The 16,598-nt window shown below is 57.0% G+C and overlaps 1 protein-coding gene across 1 annotated transcript; it reads left to right on the plus strand.

Annotated features, from left to right (window-relative positions):
- The first annotated feature begins 1,036 nt into the window (after nt 1-1,036).
- On the plus strand, nt 1,037-9,245 carry LHX5 (LIM homeobox 5). The gene is made up of 5 exons (XM_060029386.1): nt 1,037-1,209; nt 3,060-3,283; nt 3,965-4,242; nt 4,947-5,112; nt 8,878-9,245. Exons 1-5 carry the CDS (start codon nt 1,037-1,039, stop codon nt 9,243-9,245), a joined length of 1,209 nt encoding a protein of 402 aa, XP_059885369.1.
- The last annotated feature ends 7,353 nt before the right edge of the window (nt 9,246-16,598 follow it).

The raw sequence follows: 16,598 nt of genomic DNA on the forward strand, positions 1-16,598 counted from the left end.
CGCGCTCCGGCTGGAAACAACTCTGCGGTCTGAGACCGGGCCAGAGGACATCCCCCGCCAACCTGGGTCTGGGCTTGCTCGGCCTTTCTCTCTCTCTCTCTCTCTCTCTCTCTCCCTCTCCCTGAGAAAGGCCGGGCTGGACCCCAGCCCCCGCATATGACAAAGGAAGCCGGTGCCGCCTCCGGGAGTCCCGAGAACCTCGCCGCCGCAGCTCCAGGGCGCTGACCCCAGGGGTGCGCGGATGGGGGAGTCCAAAACGACAGGCTGGGCTGGGAAAGAGGAGGCAGACGTAGAGCGCGATCCCGGCCTCGGGCAACTTCTGCAAGTTCCGTGGATTGTGAAGGGGGCAGAGGTCCCCCTCCCACTAGGCCTTCGAACCCCAGCCCCCCAAATATGTGTGAAGAGAGAGAAGAGAGACGCAGTTTTCAGATCGCGCGGCCCCCAGCCCCAAGCCCCAAACTGGAAGGTAAATACTTACTTAGCCTCCGAACCAGGTACAAGCTAATACTCAACAATACTGATGCCTTGTTTTTTTTGCTCTGTCCGGACCGCAACGCTGTAGCCAATTTAGATATGCTATAAATTTAAGAGGTTGCCATGGCCACCGCGTACCCATTGGCCGCCGGGCCCCCTACGTGCCTCGCCACGTCACCAAATCTGAATAAGGATGCGCGAATTAGGCGGCGGCCAGACAAAGATGAGGATAGGAACCGCTTGAAAGTGGGGGAAAGTGCCGGCGCCTCCGCCACCGGGAAAGCCGCTCGGCAGAGGCGAAGCCCGCGGCCACCCAAGATACACTGGGGCGCGCGGCCCGGGGCATGAGGCTGTGAACGCCTCCACTCCCCACCCCGCCCAGGGCTGCCCAGCGCCAGGCCAGCAATCACCCAAGGACTTGACCGGCTGAGTCTTGGTTCGGACCGGACTCGCCCGGCGGCGGCCAAGAGAAGAGGCGGAGAGCAGCGGCGGGGCCAGGGGGCCCGAGGGCCGGGGGCCCAAAGGGAGGGCAAGGCGGCCCGAGCCGCCGGGGCGCGGGGCTATGATGGTGCACTGTGCTGGTTGCGAGCGGCCCATCCTCGACCGCTTTCTGCTGAACGTGCTGGACCGCGCGTGGCACATCAAATGCGTTCAGTGCTGCGAGTGTAAGACCAACCTCTCGGAGAAGTGCTTCTCGCGCGAGGGCAAGCTCTACTGCAAAAATGACTTCTTCAGGTAAGAAGCCGCGCCGCCCTGTTGCCCGAGCGCCCGCCCTGCAGGCGCTCCGCTGGGGCGCCGGGGAAGGGGACACCACGAAACCCATCCCAGCCTCCCAGCCCACCAGATTCAATGGGGAGCCGGGGAGCCCACCACTCTCCTCCTGCCCTCGGTCCAACAAGGGCCTGAACCCAGGCAGAGTGAGAAGAACGCTGCTGGGCTGCTTGTAGCTGGCTTTTCCAGGCCAGCTTGGATCGGTGGTGGGCCGGGGGAGGAAGCTTGACAAACTTGCTGCCCATCCGTCTCTGCCTCTTGCTAGCTGAGGCCACCCCAAAGGTGGAAGCTTCCAGCCAGGCTCGGAGAGACTAAGGATTTTTGCGAAGTTAGGGGCAGGCAGAGTGCGGAGTCCAGAAGCTGGGCTCCGGGCAGGTGGGACCCCCAGAGTGCTTCTGGACAAACAGAAACTTCCCAGCTCCTGAGGGGACTCAGCCAGAAAGGCCTCCCCTGGTGATGGGGCAGGGAATCTTCTCCTCACTCCCCCCACCAACTCCTTAAACATTTTCTCCTCTGTTGAAAGTACAAATGAAATGGAAGCTGGAATCAGGACCTCCGGAGTCCAGCCTTGCTGCCCACGGGCGCCCTCAGGCAGGGCACAGCAGATCACTTCTCTGAGCCTCACTTTCCCAGCTGAGAAACGCCGAAGGTCGGCCTGGGAGGCTGTGGGGCTTTTGGCAGCTCAGCCCTGCCCGCTTCCCCCGGCTTTGTGAGCGCCAACTGCGTGGAGGGAAGGGGGGGCGTGATTAACGCCCTGGAGAAAGGCTGCTCGCCGGCCCCAGTACCTGGCACTAGGGAACTTGAATAGGAGAAAAGGTCAGACGCGCCTTTACACGTGTAGACTCCTCGGCCCCAGAGGCCCGAGGCCCCTAATGTGGTGGTGCTTGCAAAGCACCTAATGATTTTTGATAAGGTGCATGTGGCCAATTACGCTGCCGGATAAGGCCCAAAGTGACTTATGGCTCCTAATGCCCTCACTACATCAACGTCACCCAAATTCGCCCTGTTTAGAGACGTGGGTACGAGGAGCCGTGGGGCCCCAGCGTCCTGGGCCCTCGCCCTCCCCCTCCCCCGGCACCTCACCCCTCCCCGTGCCGGTCTGCACCATCCATTTCGGGGGAGGCCAGCCTTCTCCCAGCGCTCAAGGGAGAGAGAAGAGGATTTAGACCAGGGACACAGAAAAGGTGGCATGGGAGAGAGCCCGTGTTCTGGCCGGGCAGGTTTGGGATCGCCTTCTGGTCACATTTTCCCGCTGCCTGCCTGAGGACCAGCAGAAGGTTCCCTCCTTCCTGCTAAGGTTCAGCTCAGAAGAGGGGCTCCCCCCAGCTCCATCGCTAGGACCCGACAGCCAGGCTCCTTGGCCCTACCTGGACCCCAGCAGACTGTTAAGGATCCAGGAGGCAAAGCCGAGAAATGGTCCAAACCCGGCCTGCCTGGCTTTAAATGCTTCACGACCTCCAGAGCAGAGTTTGCCAGGAGCAGCCCCGGCCCATCTGGTAGCGATGTGGGGTGGGGGAGGGGCGCCTCTTGAGGTGCTCTGGGCCGTCTGCTGGGCTGAAGGCTGCGGCGCCCATTGCCGGAAGCCCAGCAGAGTCCAAATAAACCTGACCGAGGCATGACAGTCCCAGTCCCAAGAACAGACCTGGATATTTGTCTCACGTCTGCCTTCTGACCAGGGAGGACAGGATTGGGATCTCATTTGACAGATGTGGAAACGGAGGCTTTTCAGAAGCTAGGGCAGGGTGGGAGGTCAGGGCTTCAGGAGGATGGGACACTGGGCTGGCCCTGGGTGACAGGCCCTGTTGTGTCTGCAGGCGCTTCGGCACTAAGTGTGCAGGCTGCGCGCAAGGCATCTCGCCCAGTGACCTGGTGCGTAAGGCCCGCGGCAAAGTCTTCCACCTCAACTGCTTCACCTGCATGGTCTGCAACAAGCAGCTGTCCACGGGCGAGGAGCTCTACGTCATCGACGAGAACAAGTTCGTGTGCAAGGACGACTACCTGAGCTCGTCCAGCCTCAAGGAGGGTAGCCTCAACTCAGGTAGGAGGCCCCCTGCCCCTCCCCAGGCCAGGCCCCAGCGCCCTCCAGCCAAGACCTGCCTGCGCTCCCCTCCTTTGCCCCCTGCGTGCCCGCGGTGCACGGCTCAGAGCTCTCCACTCGCGCCGGGCAGGTCAAGGTGGGGGGGAGGTGCGGGGGCTGGGAAAGAGAGTCAGCGTTTGGAGCCAGCCTTCCAGGATGCCTACACTGCCAGCTCTAACCCGCCCTCCTCCAGTTCAGGAGCCTTTTCCAAGCTGCCCTCCTCCCCAAGTTTGGAACCGCACAATTTCCCCTTTCCGAGTCTTTTCAGCTCCTGGTAGGACACTAATTGGGGTCTCGAGGAAAGAGAGAAGGGAGAGGAAGATCCCCGGCCCGGAAGGCATCTGTACCCTCCTCCCGTCCCCTCTCCTAGAAGGCCGGGCTCTCCAGAGAGCGCGACTCCCCCTTTCCCAAGCACTAGCTGAAAAGTGCCGAGAGGGCTTGAGAAGGGCGCTTCCAAAGGCCCAGCCCCGCCTGGAGGGAGTGAGCGGGCGCCGGGCCCCTGGGGGAGGGGCTGTCGCCGGCTTTGGGAGGGAACCCGCCGGGGTTGGCGGTGGCCTGAGCCTGCAGGAACAGGCTACCCGACGGGAGAGGTCTCGGGCCGCCGCTGACACCCTGTCCCCTTCCCGCTCCGTCCTCTCGCAGTGTCGTCCTGTACGGACCGCAGCTTGTCCCCGGACCTCCAGGACCCACTCCAGGACGATCCCAAGGAGACGGACAACTCGACGTCGTCGGACAAGGAGACGGCCAACAACGAGAACGAGGAGCAGAACTCGGGCACGAAGCGGCGCGGCCCGCGAACCACCATCAAAGCCAAGCAGCTGGAGACGCTCAAGGCCGCCTTCGCCGCCACGCCCAAGCCCACGCGCCACATCCGCGAGCAGCTGGCGCAGGAGACCGGCCTCAACATGCGCGTCATCCAGGTGCGGCCCGGGTCGGCTCTGGCCGGGTCACCCCTCCGCAGCCCCGCTGCGTCCGCGAGCTGTGAAGCTCGGAGGAGCCTCCCACCCAACCTCCTTGGCTAGGAGCGCGCCGAGCCCGCTCTAGGGGCAGACGGTGCGCCGGAGATCGGGGCCGGCTGGTCACACTCCGAGCCAAAAGATTCAGCCTAGCCCTGCTGGCTTCCGGCGGCGTCATCTGGGCGGGTCACTTCACATCTCTGAATCCCACCCCCGCCCCTTTCAGGGAAGGTTTTAAGCCTCGCTTAAAGGACAGGACCTTTCCTGTCCTCCCGTCCTCTGAGCAGAGAAGGAGGCGATGCTCTTCACGTGCTCCTTCCCTGCGCCCGACGCGCGGGCAGACAGACAAACGGCCAGAGCCCGGCTGGGGAGTCGCGGGGCCGAGACCAGAGCCGTGCCGGGCGGCGGGCCTTTATAAAGCCGTCAGGCCGCGGATGGGCCGAGGACCAGGAAGCCCAAGTCTTTATGAGTCGCCCCACGGGTCCGCGAAATCCTTCATTCTTGGCTGGTTCGCCGAGGCCCCTCTCCACCCCTTTGGTCTAATCCGGCCCGGCCCCCGGCTCAGGGCATTCTTGGTGCGGAGGAGGCGCTAGGACCCAGCGGGGCTGGCCCGGGCAGGGAGAGAAGGGGACCCGGAACAGAGTTCACAACCCCTTCCTCTGTCCCAGGTGTGGTTCCAGAACCGACGGTCCAAAGAACGTCGGATGAAACAGCTGAGCGCCCTGGGCGCCCGGAGACACGCCTTCTTCCGGAGTCCGAGGCGCATGCGCCCGTTGGGCGGCCGCTTGGACGAGTCTGACATGTTGGGGTCCACTCCGTACACCTATTACGGAGGTAAGCAACCTCCTAGGACGCGGTGCCCCACACCTAGGTCAATGCTGCTTGAGGGTGCAGGGCCGGATAGCCGTGATCTCAGGCTGCGCCTGGACCCCTCCCTCCCTTCTACCGTATCAACACAGGTACACTCACCCGCAGATACTTCCTGGACAGAAAATCAGACACATGGGTTCACTCAACCATGCAGTGGTACCAACAGATAATAAACACGTGAGAAAAGCAGTGACACACTCACCCATGCAGGACCACAGGAGTTCAGAGACCTCGGGGACACACATCTAGACACATGGTCACCCGTAACCAGCACAGGTATACCCCACCGCCTAGATATGCTGGCACTCTCACGCGTCATACCAAGTCAGGCACTTCTGCATGCACCGCATCCCAACCTGATACACAGCCCTTGCTGCCCTGGCCCACAGCCTGGTGTATTTGGCACCAGCAGGAAAGCAGGCACTGGAGGGCAACACCGGCAGTAGGGATGGAGGGGTCAGGATTCATCTGGGGTTGCCCCCTTGCTGTCTTCCAAGTCTGCATCTCCTGTTGGGCTACGGGGACTGTGTGCACAGCATCCAGCCCGGTTAGCCCAGATGCTGGCGGTTGCCCTGGACTAGGACCCCCGCCCACCCTTCAGCTTCAAGCGCACCAGGGTTCATCAGGGCTGGGATGGGCAAGGATTGAACCAACCCAGTTTTGCATCCTCTGTCTTTGGGGCTGCAGAGGGCGAGGAGCCCGCTTTGCACAGAGGAATTTCATGGCTGGTGTTACGATGCTCAGGCCTGGGTGAAATCTCCTCTTAGGTCACCCCTTCCCTTCCTCCTTCCCTCCTCTCTCCTCCCTTCACCCCACTATGTTAACTTACTTCACTCTCCTTCCTGGATTACCTCTTCTGACTCCCTCACCTCCGTTTTTCATTTTTGTTGTTGGTTTTTTGGTTTTTGTTTTTTTTGAGACCCAGTTGTTTTGGGGCACTACTGCACTGAATCACCATCCTACACATTTCAGACTTGTGGACTCTAGGAAGGCACCTTCCCCTTCTATTCCAGAGCCTCTGGATTTGGGGAGCCCCTAGGAATGCCTCTGCCTGAGGGGAATCTGTGCTCAGTGCCACCCAGCCTGGGGGAGGAGGGGCAGAGGCTAGTAGCCCAGTTTGGGGAGAGGTGGCAATGTGGAGGGCCAGGAGCCAGGTGACCAGGCAGACCCAGAAGGGAAAATAAGAGAACCCTATAACTCGCCTTGGTACATCCGCAGACCTGGGAGGTTAGATCTTCTGGCCTGGCCAGGGGCCCCAGAAATTGTGGATGAAATGTGGTGATGTGCTTTTTCGGGAGAGACAGAGATGGCAGGGCCCAGGTTGGGGGGCTACAGACACCAGAGGCAGCTGGGATGGTGGACTTGTCCTGGGGCCTCTACTCACCAACTCTCTTCACCTATCTTTGGCTCCTTGAGCGCAAAATCTCCGCCCGGCGCAGGGAGGCTGGCGGGGCGGTACCAGTCCGGAATTTTTCCCCGCCTGGGTAATTAACCAAGGTTTCCCCCAGGACCAGTGTGCCTCTCACCAATCCCACCGCCTCCTCTACCCGCGTGGCTGCTGGATGGGGTGACGGCCTGGACACGCGGGCCCCTCTTTCCCCGGAATGGGGGGGGGCGGACCCCCCAATCCCAGGGAGGCAGCCCCTCCTAATCCGTGCTGGGAGATCCCGGCGTCGGCGGCCGGCAGCGGGCGAGAAAGGGGCCGGGCGGCGGGGCCGGCGGCTCCCCGTGGGAGCGCGGACAAAGCCCCAGCTGCGGCTTTTGTGCGCTTTTCAGACGGCGTTTGTTCCAATTACCTCCGGCCCGGCCGCCATATGGGCGGAGGCGGCGCGCTCCGCGCGGGGGCCGAGGCCCTCCCTGGCTAGCCGGCTTGCTAGGCGCCGTGGCCGTCCCCCATCCCCGTCCCTTAGGGGCCCCAAATTCGCCGCTTCCAACCTTTCTCTTCCCTTACGGGGAGAATGGAACGAGTGGTTTTTAAAAAGTAATTGGCGACCGTTTTAGCTGTGGCCTAAACCGTCTCCAAGCCCGCCTCCAGACACTCCCCATTTGGACTGATGTCAGGGGGGGTTTGGAGAGGGAAGGGGGCGGCAGGGGGCGTCCAGAACTCGCCCGGGTCACAGACCCCCAACACTAAGCAGGAGGCGTGGGTTTGCAGAGGAGACCCCAGCTTCCGGGCGCACCGGTTTTCCCGCCGTACAAAGCGGGTTATTGTCACGAGTGCGGGCTACACGGTGCTCCTTTCCTGGCTTCCCACACCCCACTCCTTCGGGACCGACCCAGGGGGAGGGGAAGATGCTATGCGGAAGGACTTCAGGAAAGGGGGCTCTAGGAGGAGGTCACACGGTTGATGCAGAAACACTTTGTTGAGAATGGGCGAGCGTGTCATCTGGAGCCCCTGTGCTCCCTGAATTTGTGGGCAAAATTCGCGTTTGTGCATTTTTCCGGAGAGAGAGCCCATAGCTATCATCACTTTATCAAAAGAGCTCCACGTCCCCAAATACTCCAAAACCTTGGGGTCCTGGCAAACCCGCCCGGGGTCAGCCTGGAGGACCCGAGGCACAGGGAACTCTAGACGTGGCCCGGCGAGTGTTCTCATCCTCTTCCCCTCTCCCGAGTGTCTGGGCCTCAACTTTCTCCGTTCCAGGCCAGGTGAGGCCAGGACAAACGGTCGGAGTCCCACGTTCACCGGGACAGACGCGGGGCACGGGGCCGCGCCAGGTCGGCGGGGCGCAGGGGGCGAAGGAGAGGGCGCTGAGGCCGCCTTGCGCGCTCCGAGTCCAGGGTTCCGCGGCCGGGGCCCGACTCGCCAGCCCCTCGGTGCTCCGGCCGCGCTTCTTCCCGACGGGGTCTCGGGCCGATCTCAGTCCCTTCGCGTTCTGGTCTCCGTCCGTCGCCCCTGCATCCCCGCCCTACTCCTCTCTCCGGCCTCTCAGCCCCAGCGTCTCTGGCCGTCTCTCTGACTCATCTCGCGCGTCTCTGGGCGCCTCTGTCTCTCCCGACCTTCCGTCTCGTTCCTGGGTCTCTTGCCGGGTTTTTCCCGTGTCTCTAACCACACGGCCGTCTCATCTTTCTCTTTGCGTCCCCTAGACTGTCTCTGCCTTAGTCGCATAAAGCCGGGTCTCCGGCTCAGCCGTGGGTTCGGTGACTGAGGCGCTTTTCTTGCCTTGACACCGACTATGAGTCTGGGGGCTCCCTGCTGCATCCCCTCTCCAACCCCCTTTCACCCTGTCCTCTGCCGATCTCTCCCTGTCTCCTTATCTGGCAGTCATCGTGACTCTCGCTCTCTGTGTATCTCTCACCAACTCTAAGACACTGTCAGGAATCGTCACTGTGTTGCGCCTCCCGCCACCGCTGTCTCCCCTCCGTCTCTCTTTGTCAAGGAACCTCTCTGTGTGTTCCGCATCGTCTCTGAGCCTCTCCCGGCCCCTGAGTGTAGCCTTTCCGTACTTCTGGTTGTCTCTCTGCCCAGCACGAGCTCCGGGGCTGGTCCTCCGCCCCTCCGGCCTCCCTTGGTCTCCGCAGGCCTCTCCACGGGTCTTTCTCTAACCTCGAATCAGTGTCGCGCGGTACCCCGTTAACGTCCTGTCCCGGTGGCCCCCACCACGTCCCACGTCTCTGGCCTTCGTCTCCCCGGGTTCCCTCCCCCGAGTCTCTTCCGCCGGGTCCCTCGAGTCCCTCGGCGATCTCGCATCTCTCACTCTCCCCTCTCCCGCCCCGTCCCGTCCGCAGACTACCAGGGCGATTACTACGCGCCGGGAGGCAACTACGACTTCTTCGCGCACGGCCCGCCGTCGCAGGCGCAGTCCCCGGCCGACTCGAGCTTCCTGGCCGCCTCGGGGCCCGGCTCGACGCCGCTGGGCGCGCTGGAGCCGCCGCTCACCGGCCCGCACGCCGCCGACAACCCCAGGTTCACCGACATGATCTCGCACCCGGACACGCCGAGCCCTGAGCCAGGCCTGCCGGGCGCGCTGCACCCCATGCCCGGCGAGGTGTTCAGCGGCGGCCCCAGCCCACCCTTCCCCATGAGCGGCACCAGCGGCTACAGCGGACCCCTGTCGCACCCCAACCCCGAGCTCAACGAGGCCGCCGTGTGGTAAGGCCGTCGGGCCGGGCCGCCCCCCGCCCCCCGCGCTCGGCCCTGGGGCCCCGCCCGGCCGTCCCCACGCCCCCACGCCCCCCCACCCCCGCGCCCGGGACGCAGCCTCCCGAAACCAAAGCGCCCGACGCGGCCGCGGCGCGGGGCGCCCTCGGGGGCTCTCTCTCGAGTCCGAACTCAACCGGCAGCTGCTTCTCGGCTGGGCGCGGAGGGGTACCGACCCCCGCATCTGCATCCACCCCTGGGACTCTCCGGGAACCCCCTGCCCTCCGCCAGCGCTCCTCGGCAGCCGCGAGCAATTTCTTGGGACCAAAGTGAATACGGAGGGTCAAGAGATTTCAAGCACGCTCTAGACTTCCCCCGAACCCCCACCACCACCCCGCACCTCTTTGGACCAAGAGAGGGCTGAAGCCAAGGGACAGAGACAATTTTTCCCCCTCCTTGCAATCCGAGTGGCATTTTGTAATCTTATTTCTCACTCTGCTTTCCCCTCTTTAAAAAAAGAAATAAGAAAAAGAGAGATCGAAGAGAAGAAAGGGAGCAAAATGAGTTAGAGAGAAGATGGAGAGCGCGCCAGCCAGAGAGAGAGAAAAGATGGAGAGAGAGAGTGAGAAACACGCTTGGATGGGGGTGTCACTGGGAGGAAGACACAGCCACCTGCGCGTTGGCGCCCCCTGGTGGCCAATCTTGAGGATCACGGTCAGCTTCTCTAGGAAGGGGCGGGGGGCGGTCCGGACATCGGCGCCCCAGGGCCAGACCCCCCACCTCTTCCTTCCTTTGACATTTATTCTGACCCCGGGGGTCCAGGCCAGACTCAAACACTCGCCCACCCTGCGCTCCCCCTGGGCAAGGCGCCAAGATTTCTTGGGCCCTGGTCCACAGACCACCCTCCGTGCCCGGGTCCTGGAGGCTGGGTGGTCAGGATGTACAGTATTATACTTTTTTGGAAGTTGAACGCTTCTAGTTTCCTTATTTTGTATAAAGAAGAAACAAATAAAGTATGTTTTTGTGTTTACTGTTTATTTATTGTACACTAGTTATCTGGGGTTGGACATTTTATATTTTTAAGAGGAGGGTGGGCAGAATGAGGGAGGGGAAGCAGAAAGAGGTTTACCTAAAAAAAAAAAACACAAAAAAACCCACAAAAAAACCCACAAAAAATCAACTTTTTTAAAAAGAAAGATTAATAAAAAAAATTCTTTTTCCCTCCGTGCTGTGTGGTTTTCTTTCCTTGTTTCGTTTGTTTGTTGTGCCTCTGTCTTCAGTCACTCAGAGTGAATGGAACTATTCTGGTTCCTATTTCTGACATAAAACAGACTTGATGGGTGCAAAGACCTCTCCTCATCTAGAAGGGTGGCAGGGGGGTCTTTTGGCCATTACCAGGTAAGGAAGGTGCCTGTCATGTTTTTTCTTTTCTTTTTTTTTTTTTTTTTGGACTGCTACTATGCACCAATAGCATCTCTCCCTGCTTTACCTAATACCCCGATCTAACACAAGCCAGCCTGGCACATAGTAGGCCTTCAAAATATTTGATGACTGAATGGATGTGTGATTTGTTTGTCCCCAGAAGAATTCTAGCTTCACTCCTAATTGCACCCCCATGTAATTCCAGGTGGCAGAAACAAAAACAAACAAACAAAAAAACAGGCTGGTAGGTCCAGTGCTAGTTATCTGCAAGGCTGTATTAGGACAGAAAATGCCCCAGGGAGAGCAAGGCTGTTTGCCCTGCAGTTCTTATGCAGTGCCTGCATGTGCCCATTGGTAAACCAGCATGAGGGAAGGGAGTCCTCCAGGAGACTTAATGGGCCTGAGGCCACTCCCTAAAGACAAGTCCCTCCCTCTCTCTGCCTCAGTTTCCCTACTTTCAAAAGTGGGGACTGGAGGGAGGGCTTCCTATGCCTCATTTCCTTTCTGCTCAAACACTGTAAGATGAGAAAAGCAGATGAGGAGAGAAAAATAGATGGAAGAGGGTCCCGCGTTTAGATGCCTTTTCGCCCAAGCTTAGGGTGGGGGGAGCTTGCCCATTTTAGCAGCAGCAGGAAAAGAGGGGGGACAAGGAACTGGTGGGTAGTGAACCACCAATGGGCACATGCTAAGAGTTTTCCTCATCTGTCCTTCTTTTGTGTGGACATCACAAGAATTCATTTGAGGTGACCTGGCTTTTCCTTTTCGTTCCTTACAGCATATTTATCTCTATCAGACAAATGCTACTTGCTTATTGTGGAAAATCTAGAAATTTCAGATAAGCAATAGGAAGAGAAGGCAGTCACCCAGAATCTCAAGTAAAGTGGTGGATGCATTTCCTTCCAGTCTTTTTTTTTTTTTTTTTTCTTTTTGAGACTAGAGATCGTGCACACATAGACACAGAGCATAGACTTGCCCTTGGCACGCTCACAACTCTGGGAGCACCAGGCATGGGAGAGGCCCACTCTTGTGTCAGGGGATCCTGGAATAACCCTGGGGTGGCCCTATCAAGCTCTCAGAGGGTGGCTTCGGAAACCAGAGTCCAGGAGGGATGTGATCTCTGGCGTCACGATCTGGACTTGAGACTAATTCCCCAGGGGCTCTTCCTCTGAGTGTTTGTTAGTTAGGAGGGTTGGGAGCAGAGGTCACCTAGGAGTGGGATGAGGGAAGAACAGAACAAGGGCCCTGGGGTCTGGGAGACTATCTGGCTGGTCACTGCATCACCTTTTTGAGCCTCAGTTTGCTCCACCGTGAAATGGGCTCACAATGGCATTTCATCCACATTGGAGAGATGCAATCTAACCCGTGGCCAAGGTGTAGGAAATATAGGTCTTGGATTCAATCCTCATCCCCATCCTCTGCCACACACACACACACACACACACACACACACACTCACACACCAGCCTCCTTGGATGATGACAAGGGGAGAGAGAAGGGGACGCTTGTCAAAATCAGCTCAAATCCACCCCCACTCCTGTGAGCTCATTTCAGCTCCCCTAGTGCCTGCTGGGCCCAGGGGCTCTGGGAGGAGAAATCCCACCCCTACTCCACCCTGCAGCAGTGACCCTGCAGGTGTCACTGTCATGGTCTTGGGTGCACTTAATTAGGGAGGCAGTTCCTAAGGAAGGCTGAGTGGAGGAGGAAGAGGGTTGGAAAGGGACATTTGTCCCTACACACCCACAACCATTTTCTCAAAGTGTGGGCAGAAGATGAAGCTTGCTAAAAATACGTATCCCTGGGCCCCCAGCTCACGGCTGGAATTGCTCTCTGGCATGGTGCCCAAGATGCTTCACATTTGTCGAGCCCCCCCGTTGCTTCCGAAGTCTCCCGAACTTGCAGGACCTCTGCCTGAAATCGTCTCGTCCAGAGTCTAATACGGTCCTCACAGCGCCCCTTCAGGATGAGCGTCGTTATCCCCATTTTACAGACGAGGAGACTGAGACTCATGAGCTGCCTGGGGTCACACAGACATGGAGTAGTTTTGAATCAAGAGCTTCTGCTTCCAGAGCCCACATTGTCCCTGGACCCAGGACGTTGCCCGGCACAGGTAAGACCTCATTCTGTGTCTAACGACTACATGAACGAATGAATGAATGAATGAACGAATGAATGAAATGAAAGCAATGTGCTCCAGCTGCCGTAAAAAGAGCTTCAAGAAAGACTCTAATGAATGCTAATTCTTCCTGGTAGCAACCTCACTGGATTTTGTTTAAAAGCCCTTCCGGGGTTAAACAAAGCCAGTCAGAAGGGCAAAGGGCTCAGTGAAAATTGCCAAGGTCAAAAGACAGAGGACTTCCAGCTTCTCCACGTTTGTCCTTGTTTCTTTCTCTCTCCCCCGTCCTCGTCCCTTTCCTCCTACATTAATGTATCTGTTCATCTCCTCTATCTCCTCATTGCCTGTATTTATTATCATTTAAAAATAAAAGATCTCCGAGAGGACAAAAAATACTGTGAGCTGTGCAGGTAACGAGGTTAGCCAGCCCCTGGCTGCGCCTTCCAGCTCTGGGAAAAGGGGGACATCGCCTCCCCCTTGCTGCCCCGAGGCTGTAATTCTGGCCAGCACTGGACAGTGAAGCCACATGTATTCCAGCCCCCCGCATGCATGCTCTGCCCCGCCCCCATCTCTGTCCTCCTGCGCTGAAATGAACACCTCACGGAGCCCGCGCCTGAGATCTGACCCACTGTGCTTAGGACTAATATTTAAAATGCAGAATGGCTGTGGAGGGTTCCTGCTCCCAAGCCTTGTCGTGCAGTAAAAAGATATAAACAGAATAAATTACCTCTCTAGCTCGGATTATGAGAATACCCATCTCCTGACCAGAATTTTAAGTCCTGTCTCCCTCGTAGCGCTGCATCCGGCTGATTTATGGAAACCCGAGCACTTCTCTGCATATTTCTCCTGCTCGGCCAAGTGACCGAGTTTACCCTTCCTATGCCATTAGCGTTATTAACACCTGGGCAACCGATCATTGCAAATGGGCCATTTCTGTGATGAACGGAAACCTCTCCCACTGCTTCTCCGGGGCCTTGCCGCCTCCGGCCTCCTCTTTCTGCACCGTGTGCCGGAGCTCAGGACCACCCCCAGCACCTGCTGATGGGCTCCAGGGGGTCTGGGAGGAAACCTCTCACCCCGGCAGGCGTCCATGCTTTCAGGCGAGCACGCAGAAAGTGATGATACCACTCCTATTTTTATGCCTCAGAGAATGTTCCAGATGGAGGGCAATGCCCCCATTGACCAGGGAAAGAAACTGAGGCTCAGAGACGGCAAAAGACTAGCCGAAGTTCCCTGAGAAAGTTTACGGCAAAAGTTGGGATCTGAATTCAAATCTCCAGCCCCTTGATACTCAAAGTATGGTCCGCGTATCAACAGCAGTGAAATGCGGCATCTCAGGCCCCAGAACTTCAGAGCCAAAGAGGCACAAGCCCCAGGAGACGAGGGTGCACATTCGCTTTTTCGAAGCATTAGCTTAGAAACACACGCAGGTTCTCAATAATCCCTTTTTCACTGGAGGAAAACCTTATGGTGTAAATTCTCCTTGCTCAGAAGCAGCAGGGACCCCGCTTCCACGAGTGAAGGTGAAGCAGCCGGCCAAACCAGTGTCACCCACCTAGGCACCCGTAGCACTGTGTCCACTGCTTCTTCCATTATAACACCTCAAACCCACACTGTGTCTGTGTCCTGATTCCCAGGCTGTGAGCAACTTGAGACCAGGAAATATATGTGACTTGATTTCGGGCACTCAACCTCTCTGAGCCTCAGCTTTGCCATCTATAAAAAGGGCACAATAAGATCTAACTTCAAGGGTCATCACAAGGGTTGGGACTTCCCTGGTGGTCCAGTGGCTAAAGCTCCGTGCTCTGAACGCAGGGGGCCTGGGTTCGGTCCCTGGTCAGGGAACTAGATCCCACATGCCACAACTAAGAGTTCACATGCTGCAACTAAGACCTCACATGCCGCAACTGAGACCCAGCACAGCCATATAGACAAATATTAAAAAGAAAAAAAAGAGTCATCACAAGGGCTAAATAAGTCTTCATATGTTATGGTCTAAACACAGTGCTTGGCACGGAGCATACCATGGACTAATAAACACTGAATGAAATAATAATAATACAGGGATAATAACAATGGCTGTGTATCGGATGCTGTAGCTACTGTTATCATTATCCCGTTTTCTTCTTTGAAGAAATGCTTACAACGTATTCTAAATCCAGGACTAACTTCACAGCCCATTTGGACAGAGATGCAATTTATTACTTTCCACAACATACCTCAAGATATCAATGTTATCTAATGGAAAATTATAGGGCGTGTAAAGATAAGAATAGTAAGAGATCAAGGGCTAATGAAGAATAATCTGGCAATCTGTTTCTTTTTATTTTTTGGCCGCACTGTGTGGCTCGTGGGATATGGGATCTTAGTTCCCCGACCAAGGATTGAACCTGGGCCCTCGGCAGTGAGAGCGTGGAGACCTAACCACTGGGCCACCAGGGAATTCCCTGGCAATCTCTTTAAAAAGAAATGCACCACCAATGGATGAAAAGGGAAAACGTGGCATGTCCCTACATGGAATATTATTCAGCCATGAAAAGGAAGGAAGTACTGGTACAGGTTAAGACGTGGGTGAACCTTGAAAACATGATGCTAAGTGAAAGAAGGCAGTTGCAAAAGGACCATATATTGTATGATTCCATTTGTATGAAATGTCCAGGACAGATAAATCCATAGAGACGGAAAGCAGATTGGTGGTTGCCAGGGGCTGGGGAGAAGGGAGGTATGGTGATGGCTTAATGGGTGCAGGGTGTCCTTTTGGGTGACGAAGATATCTTGGAACTGGATAGAGGAGGTGGTTTCACAACACCGTGAATGTAACAAATGTCTCCGTATTGTTCACTTTAAAAGGATCGGTTTTATGTTATGGTTCAGCTCATTTTAAAAATATGGGGGGAAAAGGAATGCAATTTTACTATATTCGGGGACCTACAGGACATCCAAACCTTGCTTAAAAAGAAATCCTGGTACCTAACGGAGAGCGTGGGAACCTCTGCTCATACCTGCTGCAGGCACTCGGGCTGTCGCTGCTTCCCAATGGCAGAAATTGCTGGAGGAAGAGTTTGCCTCACATGCCTCGCGGGTCCCTGAGATCAAAATCGGTATCATTGTGCGATGCTGCCACGCTATTGTTTAACCAACAGTGTGGGACACGGACCCACGGGAGGAAGCAGGCGTTTTCACGGGTGCCTGATGCCTCATGAACAAGTCACTGTCTTTTCGGTTCTTTGTCAGCCCTTCTGATCGTTTTAGGGAGAGTCTCTGGTGCTAGCTTGCTAACCCTGGCTTACGCCGGCAGGCGTGGAGTCCCGGCGGGACAGACGCTAGCTACATGTAATGGCATCGTTTTGTTTATCCTTTTATATTTTGCTACATGCATCTAATTCTGGGAAGTGGTACCGTTTCTCCATTTAGAGTGGCGATACCTGTTCCCTTTCTAAACAGCATTTAAGGTTTCAAGAAACGTGTGAATTAGGTAATAGTAAAGATGATGCATGGACCTGGCACAACCCTAGGTGGCAAGATGGGTCTGGGGATGATATTTCAGGAATGTGTGCACTCAGAGAGCGTTGGTCCCTAAAGGCCCACTCCAGGTCACTGGAGACTTCCCTCTGATGAACTCACAGTCCCATGGGATTTTCAGTTTTGGACCGGCTTTGATGTGGCTGTGCTGTGTGACTATGATTAGGTTACTCACCCTCTCTGGACCTCAGCTTCCTCGTCTGAAAAATGGGGATGGGACATGGAATGAAGACCCTGCCATCAAGTTATCCAGACCTCTACCTGCCTTCCTGAATCTGCTCTTCATTCATTCACTCGGTCATTCAGCAAATA

The sequence above is a fragment of the Delphinus delphis genome, chromosome 13 (genome assembly GCF_949987515.2).
Source record: "Delphinus delphis chromosome 13, mDelDel1.2, whole genome shotgun sequence".
Lineage (NCBI taxonomy): Eukaryota > Metazoa > Chordata > Mammalia > Artiodactyla > Delphinidae > Delphinus > Delphinus delphis.